Source organism: Cucurbita pepo, chromosome 14 (assembly GCF_057944985.1).
Source record: "Cucurbita pepo subsp. pepo isolate OVF chromosome 14, ASM5794498v1, whole genome shotgun sequence".
NCBI lineage: Eukaryota > Viridiplantae > Streptophyta > Magnoliopsida > Cucurbitales > Cucurbitaceae > Cucurbita > Cucurbita pepo.
In genome coordinates this window covers 11,663,717-11,674,089 of record NC_141811.1, presented here as the reverse complement: position 1 = coordinate 11,674,089, position 10,373 = coordinate 11,663,717, and the positions used below count along the sequence as shown (strand labels likewise).

At 36.9% G+C, this 10,373-nt stretch overlaps 1 protein-coding gene across 1 annotated transcript; it reads right to left on the bottom strand.

Moving 5' to 3' along the window:
- Positions 1-441: 441 nt before the first annotated feature.
- LOC111810948 (GTP-binding protein YPTM2) lies at positions 442-4,484 on the bottom strand. The gene is made up of 8 exons (XM_023697809.2): positions 4,274-4,484; positions 3,404-3,476; positions 2,966-3,013; positions 2,824-2,871; positions 2,131-2,202; positions 1,875-2,030; positions 1,670-1,773; positions 442-729 (listed from the first exon to the last, which is right to left on the bottom strand). Exons 1-8 carry the CDS (start codon positions 4,285-4,287, stop codon positions 636-638), a joined length of 609 nt encoding a protein of 202 aa, XP_023553577.1. The 5' UTR covers positions 4,288-4,484; the 3' UTR covers positions 442-635.
- Positions 4,485-10,373: the final 5,889 nt, after the last annotated feature.

Sequence of the window (10,373 nt, the reverse complement as noted above, 5' to 3'; positions counted from 1 at the left end):
AAAGCAAATACATCAAAACTCATTTTTTCGCATACAAATGCATAAATTTAACATACTTATGTATAATTTAATAGATGCGTCTTTATCGCGTGTGTCCTAGATTTTAAAAACATAATTTGTCTTGTGTCTATGTCATGCAATTAACTTTTTGTCCAATATTCTAGCAACTTTTCTACTTCAATATTAGTATTGGAATATTTATGAAAAGTAAAAGGTAATATTACAATTTTCACACCGTCCAACTCGAGCATATCCAAACTCAATGAATTTATGCATAGTTCAGCCCATCTACATTATAGAATATAGCATTAAAATTAGCTGCTTAGCTGCTGTTCAGAACTGGACGAGCTCTTCCAACAGGCAGAGCACGAAGCAAGGGGAAGATAAAAGAGAGCATAATAGTGCTATTCACCAATAATATTTTCTAATTTGTACAGATGGTTCTTTTTTTTTTTTTTTTTTTTTTTTTTGAAAGAATGGGAACTTTAAACAAAGTAAAGGGTGGAAAGAAGAAAACAAAACAAAGCTTTAGAAGAAAAGCTAAGCCAAGGAAAGAGTTTTACATGTGAAGGACCGACCAGACCATACCATACGGGTACAGTGCTAATCATAGAGATCTCATCTCCCCTTTTTCTTTAAGATGAGCAGCAACCAGACTTTTGGTTCACAGGCTGTCCTCGAATTTGCACAGTTGGCGGCCGCGCATTGTTCATTGGTTGAGTTGCCATCCTGCAAATTAATGGTGTTTCACACGTCAGAAACATATAAGCTTTCCAAGTAGTTTACTCGTGAGCAAGTCAGATACGTTGATGTAACGCCCTAAGTCCAAGTCCACTACTAGTAGATATTGTTTTCTTTGGACTTTCCCTTCTGGGCTTTCTTTTGAGGTTTTTAAAACCCGTGGTCTAGAGAGAGGGTTCCACACCCTTAGAAAGAATGTTTCGTTCCCTCCTCCAACCGATGTGAGATCTCACAATCCACCCCCTTTGGGTCCTAGCATCCCCACTGACACTCGTTCTCCTCTCCAATCGATGTGGAATATCACAATCCACCTCCCTTCAGGGTCACAATCCACCTCCCTTCATGGTCACAATCCACCCTCCTTCAGGTCCCAGCTTCCCCACTGACACTCGTTCTCCTCGCCAATCGATGTGGAATATCACAATCCACCTCCTTTCAGGGCCCATCGTCCTCGCTGGCACACTGCCCGGTGTCTGGCTCTAATACCATTTGTAACAGCCCAAGTCCACCGCAAGCAGATATTGTCTTCTTTGAGCTTCCCCTCAAGGTTTTTAAAACACATATGCTAGAGAGAGATTTCCACACCCTTATAAAGAATGTTTCGTTCTCCTCTCCAACCCATGTAGATCTCACATATAGTTTCTCCCAATTCACACACCTCAACAGATTCATTGGGCAAGCTTGCTAAAGAAACTGATGGAGGCATGGATCCATGACTTCACAAATAGTCCATGTTTCTAATGAGTTTGAGATTCAAAAGCTCAAGAATAATACGGGTTGGATTATAGAAACTTTAGTTAGTGCAACTATTTTTAATTAGTAGGTTTCATGATTTGAAAAAAGATGCAGGTTTTTTAGAAATCTATCCCATGAACCACACATCCTAATTGGTTGGAATCCTTTTTATTAAGGTCCAGAGTAAACTTACCTATTCTTGATTTCAGCAGCCATGGCCATGAAAGCCTGTTCAACGTTCGTGGCACTTTTAGCACTTGTTTCCATAAATGGAATCCCAATTTCATCCGCAAAGGCCTAAAAAGGAAAATACAGAGTCTCACTTCGCTAAGCCTTTTTCTGGTCCAAAAGGCTGCCAAATACTTCAAGTAAAGAATGAATCTAAACGAAAATGATACCTTGGCTGACTCATAGGACACGACTTTGTTAGCTGTCAGGTCAGATTTGTTGCCCACAAGAAGCTTGTTCACGTTTTCACTTGCGTAACGATCAATTTCATTTAACCACTGCTTAACATTATTGAAACTATCTTGGTCTGTAACATCATAAACAACCTGCCAAGAGTTAACAAGATTCAGATTAACTTATCATGCTCGATTAACCCCAAGAACAAGATTTATAGACAAGGGGGTTTAGGGAGTATGAGGCGCTTACAATAATGCCGTGAGCACCACGGTAGTAGCTGCTGGTTATTGTTCTAAAACGTTCTTGGCCAGCGGTATCCCACTGCACATTGTAAGTAAAAGTTTGTCAAGTCCTCTTTCCAACAATAAAATAACAGTTGGGAATAATTTGGAGGTTGGAATTCATATGTAGAAAACTCAGAATAAACTTTTCTAAGACCAATTTAGTGTTCTATTTCAGTGTATGTTTGCTCTCTACATGCATAGATGGTAAACAGAGACGAGGTAAATTTATCAATTGCCGAAGATGTCCTTTCAGGGACGACCTCTATCTTATAAATGTTTTATGGACTTGTTCTTGGGGAAAAAACTGACGTGTTATTAGGATGTGAGACAGAAGCCCAGAGTCCCAGACCAGCGCATCTCAAAGGTAAATAGTTGGTTACTTCTATACAAGTTTATAAAGGAGTAAAAAGGCATTAACATACTGCCAACTAAAAGAATATAAAAAGGCCTATGAAGATAATAGAAAACTACCCATGCGACCCTTTTTTGTCTCTTCGAAGGTACACATGCGACCTTCATTATTACTTCAAAAGGAATAAACGCTGCATATCAGCCACCTTTACTGGCAAGCACGTGATTAAGACCTATAATCCTATACATGCTGAAATGTTTATTTAGTATAGTCAACTAGAAGACAACTAGAAGATTTTAAACTTACTATTTGAAGCTTAATAGTCTTCCCATCGAGCTCCACCGTGCGGATTTTCTAAAAAGAATGGAAACACGAGATGTATTAGAACAATGGTTTTCTTTAAAGCAATAAACGTGAATAACAGAAGAATGGAAAATCAAAAACTTACAAAGTCAACCCCGATAGTGCTAATGTAACTATCCAAATATGAATCATCCTGTTGAGCAAGAAAATAGAGAGAAAAAGAAAGTTAATCCTACAATAAATCCAATAATCCAGGTACAGCACATTAGATACTAAAAAACATCGACACCTAATAGCATTCAAGTGCTGCTTAGAAACAGACTCCATACACACAAAGCTGCATACAGAACACTACACCACACATAAGATGGTTATTCGAAGTTCAACTACAAGTATGCAACAATATATTCATACCAAAACCAACTGACATGTGATAGAAGTTGGAAACTGGGAATCGTGAATCAAAATTAGGTATTGAAATTATTGATAGTTGAAAATTTGACAACATAATTCAGAGCCAAAAAAAAAAAGAAAAAAAAATGTTAAGTATAAACAGAAAGTGGTAGAATGGCCAAGCACTTACTGCAAACCTCAGAAGGAGACAGGATTTTCCAACACCAGAATCTCCAATAAGCAGGAGCTTAAACAAATAATCACTGCACGAAACAAATAAGCATTGCGTAGAGCTTAAGATATATATGAAATGCAACAATAGATAAGTTACCGATACGGCATTTTCATAACTCATGCAAATATATTGATCGAAAATTGAAACGAGAACGAGGCAGGTGATGCCCACTGATAATATTTCTTCATGAAATAGACCATTGATATAAGCCAAAACACTTTGTGTAAACTACAAGCAATCATCTTCTACAATTTATCCTTATCTATGGAAACTTAGTCTAACAGATCAATCTGTTATAATTTCTTCTATGTTCAAACAAATTATTCACTGCTTTCTTATCGTCGAGGACCAAATGATGCCAAAGAGCATACACCACAAGACTTTATCCCGTAACCAACCAAACAAAATAGCCGCCGGATATATAAAGTAAATGAGATACAAAACATAAATAAATTTTGACCTGTATCAATTTCAGCCGAATTAACAAAACAAGACACCAAACTAAACAATTCCAAAAGCTAAGGATCGTGAACTCGTTGCTTGGCAAACGCTGCTAAAAGAAACCGATGCAATTTAGCACCAATGACCGAAATTGATCGAATCGCGTGGATCCGATTCCAAATCCCAAGGATCTACCGAGAAATTGCCACAAGAGCCAAAAACTATTAAGAAGGTGAAATTATTATTAGAAGAAAACAATCACGTACCAGATCTAGGCTAAGCACAAACAAAACAAAACAAAAAACACGCAAGTTCTTAAAAGTAAATCGAAATACAGAATTTAAAAACGAACAACATGATCAGAGGCAACGAATTCGAGCTTACTATTCAGGCGTCATGGCGACAAGCGGTGGAAATCGATGGAACACAGAGAATTCCGCACGGTGCTCGAGAGACGTAAATTTCGCCGGCGAGTTTCGATCGGAATGCGGAGGAATTTGCCGCGGAAAACGGAATTGTTGAACGAAGGTAGAAGGAAAACAAGAAGAAGAACGATTTGTATTTGCGTTTCTGCAGAACCGAGAAATCTGCAAGGAAATAAATTTGAAAACGGGAGTTCCGTAATGAAGTGGACAACCTTTTAAATATTGCCACGTGTTGCATGTTGATTTACGATTTTGGACATTTCAAAGTATTAAATTAACCACCCTTTAATGATAGGGAAGCTTTACTCAATTATTTGATAACTAATTTAGTTTTTAATTTATTATTTCTTAAAATTGTGTTTTTCTCCCACCAATCTTAAATAATCATTTTTGCAAGGTTTTTTATTTAAAAATAAATAAATTTATAGTTTTATAAACTAATATTTTATTTTTATTAAAATTTTGAATTTAAATAAATGATTTCAACAACTCAAACTAACTTAACTCATAAAATTTATGGTTGGATCGGATACTGTTAACCTATATTGTTTGCTTTGGATCGTTACGTATAACCGTCAGCCTCACTGTGTTAAAACACATAGGGTAGAAAGATGTTTTCACACTTTATAAGAAATGTTTGGTTTCCTCTCTAACAAATGTGGGATCTCACAGTCCACTCTCTTGGGGGCTAACGTCCTCGCACACCACTTGGTAACTGACTTTGATACCATTTGTAATGGTCCAACCAATGTGGGATCTCACAATTCACTCATCTTGGGGATTAGCGTCCTCGCACACTACTTGATGACTGACTTTGATATCATTAGTAACAGTCCAACTAATGTAGGATCTCACAATTCACTCCTCTTGGGATCAGTGTCCTTGCACACTACTTGGTGATTGATTTTGATACCATTTGTAACAGTCCAACCAATGTGGGATCTCACAATCCACTCCTCTTGGGGGTTAGCGTCCTCACACACCACTTAGTGGCTGACTTTGATACCATTTGTAACCGTCCAACCAACATGGGATCTCACAATCCACTCTTCTTGGGGGTCGTCGCCCTCGCACAACACTTGGTGACTGACTTTGATACTATTTGTAACCGTTCAAAGCCCACCACTAGTACCTATGGTCCGATCTGACCAATTGTGTTTCGTAGCCTCACGATTTTACAATGGGCCTCAAATTTTCCGTACATAATATTTGTATTTAAAGTAATTTAAAAGTAATTTTAGGTTGATAAATGTTTGGTATATTTATGTATGCTTGGCCCAAAAGTAATATATTATTTAAAAGGGGTCGATTTTCAAATATTGAAAACAAAAGCGTCTATTTTTGGAATTCCCCAGCTTCTTGTCCGCTCGTGGACTGCGACTCCGAAGAGTAAGCCATCGCCCCCTCGATTTGCTTTCTCTGCCATAGCTCAAACCTTTGAGGTTTCAGTCATTCATTCCCATTGATTTCTCCCGCATCCGGAAAACGAAGAAGATGAGGAGATCGTCGAGCGCCTGCATTGTCTCGGATAAGAGATCATTAGCTTCATCATCGTCGTCGTCGCAATCCGCTATCTTCAGATCTTCCAGTGTGAGTTCCGGCTTGGAATCAGATGTTTTCCTGCCGACGTTCAATCCGTTCTCTAACGCGGCTGCGAAAAAACGTCGCCATCTTAAGCTCGCTAGGATTTTCGTACATTTCATCCCTTTCGTCGTTATCTTCTGCGCTGTCGTTCTATGGTTCTTCTCCGATCCAGGTACTGAAATTACTCGAGTGAAAGATGCCTGTAGATCGAGATCGACTATTTGATATTAAAGTGACAAATAGTTAAGAAATATATTATCCCTCCCCCAACTAATTGCTCCTCGACTCGTAATATATCGTTGTGGATAGCAATGGATTATCGCTTACACGTGCAAATAGAGTTCTTAAAATCATTAGGATCCTTGTCGTCGTCATGTATGCGCTTGTTGTTTCGATACTGGAAATGGTTGATCTGAATAGAAGGAACGAGGATTGGTGGGGAAGTTGTTGTGAATCTGTGATTCCTTATAGAAAACCGTTGAAGGACTTGAAATTAGATAGAGAAAATTGGTGTAAGGGTTTACCACTATAACTTAGAGATCAGTAACCGTCCTGGCATAGTACTTATGAAGTCTGGATTAGGAATCAATTAAACATGATATCGCTTTGTAGCCAAGATGTATTCAAATGACAGTGTATACTCTTTCGATTACGGAGCTTTCTTGTGAATGTATTGCTTAATCTGCTTTCTATATTATGTCCTTTGACTACGTATCAGTTTGTTATTTTGCTCTCCATAGCGTGTAATTTAGAACATCAGAACTTGGTATCTCTTACTGGTGTGATTGTTGGGACTGTTAACTGTTTAGTATTATTATTTCTTTTGTGGTAAGAAGTGAGACGTATATACCTCAAAAGAACCAAAGAGCAGTCTAAGGGCAATTGGTAGAGGTTGCCCCTCGTCATAAAACTAACAAAGGAAAGCCTTTCAACTGTTAATAATCATAAAAGGCTGTAGGTTCAAAATAATTTTGTATTATTAAGCCAAAAGGAATCAAAAGAAGACCTTTTTTTGAACACCTAGCTATTCCTTACCCTCCAAATGCCCCATAGGAGGGATTGTGTAGCACATTTCCAAAGGGCTTTTCCCTTGCCGCCAAAAAATCTACCATCGAGCACCTCCATAAGCCAATGATCAATCTTTTTAGGTAAACAGAAATCCACCCCAAACACTTAAAGAAGTTAGCCTGTCACCCTTTAGCCGCAAATGGACAATGTAGATTCAAGTGATGGATGGACTCCTCTTCTTGAACGCATAAACTGCGTATAGGAGCGATCATCCAATTTTGAAACTTCTTTTGTAGCTTCTCGTGGGTATTCAAGCTTCTTGAGGCTAGCAACCATGAGAAGGGTTTCACTTTTTTTTTAGTGTAAATTGCTTAGTTTATCTAATCTTGTGACCAACTTGAGATATATATAGATGAAATATATATCATAGATGAAATTTTCATATCATAGATGAAAGGAAATTAATAATAATAGTCACCCATTGTTGAGTGACTAAACCTTTTGGCCATTGGATTGGATTCCCCTTTTGTAATTTCATATCATAGATGAAATTTTCTGTTTCCTACCCAACCAAAAAAAAAAAAAAAACTGTTTAGTTTCTGCCATCTATTTGGCATGTTTCTGAGCTTTCTCTATGCAGTCTTTGATAACAGTTAAAGATCTGCTTGTTAAGTTTAGTAGTCAAATATCCCGAATGTCTGCTCCTCATACATAGTAAATATATGCATGTACTGGTAATGAAGAATCTTTATATTCTACTTCTTGTAACCTTAGTGACTGTATCTTTAAGGGGCTATGAACTGATCTCATTTTCATCATCTAATAAGTGAATATATCAGTAGCTTCAACCCAACTGTTGCCTTTCTTTCTTTCCTTGCACTGTAACAGTGTAACTTCACTTTTTGGTGAATGCAAAAATCTAAACCTTTGGTACTCATCTAGGAGCAGCTGTTCAAGACTTAGTTACTCAACAATGCCCAAAAGGTTTTAGAACTCGAATGGGCACTACCTTAGGTAGGATCATTCTATTTTAGAATCCTTTTCCTCCTTACCTAGCATGCTAGCAAGTTAAGTCACCCTCTTATGAGTTGTTCTCAGGGATTTTGACAACTCATTATGATATGTGTTAGGTATTATTTATTTCATCTCCTAGCTACTGTGTGGCATGGTAAGAAGGCTCTTAAAGAGTGCACTCATATTCTTCTCCGATTTGATTGGTGGTTTTATTTTAAGGAAAATAATTGGGAGTGTCAATAAGGGTTTAAGACATTGTTGGTGGTAATCTATTCAGGATTTAATATCTTACGAATATCCATGACAACTAGATGTAGAGAATAGTCGAGGTGGTCGCAAACTAGCTCCAACACTCATGGATATAAAGAAAAAAATAAGAAGAAAAAATGAGTGTCATTATAAGTTTACATGGATCTATTCATGAAAAGCTGAAAAATCTTGAATTGGATATTCATTGTAAAGCTTCACGCTCATTAACAGAGTTTGTTACCTTCAAGATTGGTTATGGTCTTGTTCTTTGAATCTGTCTTCTGTGTACGACAACGGATATGGATGGAATTATTTCTTCTGAGACCTTACTTGAAGGGTTATTTACTCGAATTATCTTATTGGATGTAGTCCATACAGAGCAAGGGGAAACAAAGTTGGAGCTTTGTTAGTTGCCAATAAATACTTTTCATTAAATAAAATTATGAATTAGGATATACGTTGTGTTGGGTAAGTTTGTAGGCAGAAGATTTTCCTTTTGAAATCTCCGATTATTTCTGTAAAAACTGACTTCTCATCATATCAGTTTGTTATTCCCAGATGATTAACTGTTAAAAGCTTCGTTTCTTCGATACTTGTATGGTTATCTTAGTGGCTATAAAACTGATGTAAATATATCTTCGATGGGAGATAGAACAGAGGACTAATTGAGAGCTTATTTAGATCTGGTGGTTGCATAGTGGCTGTAGACTCAATAAGCTATCTTAAACTCTCATGTCTTTCTCCTTATCCTTAGTTCGGATTGTTTGTTCTTAAAACTCTGTATCTTTTTAATCCAGGGTAACCTAGGTATTAAGTTCAATCTTCTGAAAGTTTTAAGGTTTTTTGTGTCGCACCTAGTAGTTATGAGGCTAGTGAAGTACTTGAATATCCATCTTTTAACAATGAGTCAGAGTTCTTGTGGGTCTTCTGTGGATTTAGGACCCACAGGCAAACTGCTGAAATTATTTTCTGTAATTTGAGTTGCATAAATTACTGCTGAAATTATGTTCTGTAATTTGATTTGACGTTAAATTCTCCAGATCAATAAACAGAACGTTTCAACTTCCTGTTTCTCAATTGAATTCTTAAACAAATTGTATTGTGCCCTTTGATTCTTCAGAAACTGTCCTTCCCTTTTGGAAGGGCGAAGCCAAAAGAATCAAACATAAATAAGAAACCAGGGATTTCAGTTTGTTCATTACACACATTTCCTATAATGATATTCATGCTAACCGTTTATTTGTACCATCACCTGATATGACTTGTGCAGGTTCGGGCCAGAGTATGTGAGTGGCCTTAGTATTCTTTTTAGATGGTCCCATGGATGTCCCTTCTTTTTGTTGTGCTGTCTGAAATCTGCAATGGTTTAATTTTGTTATGCATCTGATAGGTTGGCATTGTATGTTGGAAGGCCCACCCATTGGGATCGTTCCATCAATATTTTTGTGCCTAAATCAATAATTTTCCTAGAATATTTAAGGCTAAATTATAAGTGGCAAAAATATGTTTATTATTTCGAAAGTTGTAACAATATTCTTCATTTTCATAAATATTTCAAAACTATCATTAGAATTGAACGGTGTATTGGTACTGTTCTAGGTCATCATCAAACTCATTCCATGTCTAAACTTTCTTCCAAAATTCTAAAAAAACTTCTACCCAAGGTTAGTTTAGAAACATATATGAAAGGGTAAGAATAATATTGAAACTTTTAGGAAAATAAGGCTATTTTTTAAACAAGTAACAGTTGAAAGATTACTTTTTTACAATTTAGCCAATATTTATTGCACATGAGTTACCCACAAACGATCTAGAGAAAGAAAGAGAATATCCCTTTTAAGGTTTGTTTGATTTGAAGCACTTGAAAAGGTTATATTTTAGATAGGCTGTTAATTACTGCTATTCTTCCACCTCTAGAAATTCAATACTGTTACAATGATGTAATTTTGAATGTCAGTTTTGGTGCTGTTGGCAGGTTCGCAACTCAACTAGGGATGAGAAACTTACCCAGATGGTTCTGGACAATCTTCGGCAATTGAGTACTGGAAGAATCCAATGAAGACGGCTGGATAAATTGCCCCCACATAATGGCAGTCACAGGAAGGTTGTCGTGCAGCTGTTGTAGTTCTAGATAAGGCATTTCTGTTCTCTCTTTACTGTTCTTTTTCCCATCATCTTTATGACTCAACTTATAATGCTATCTT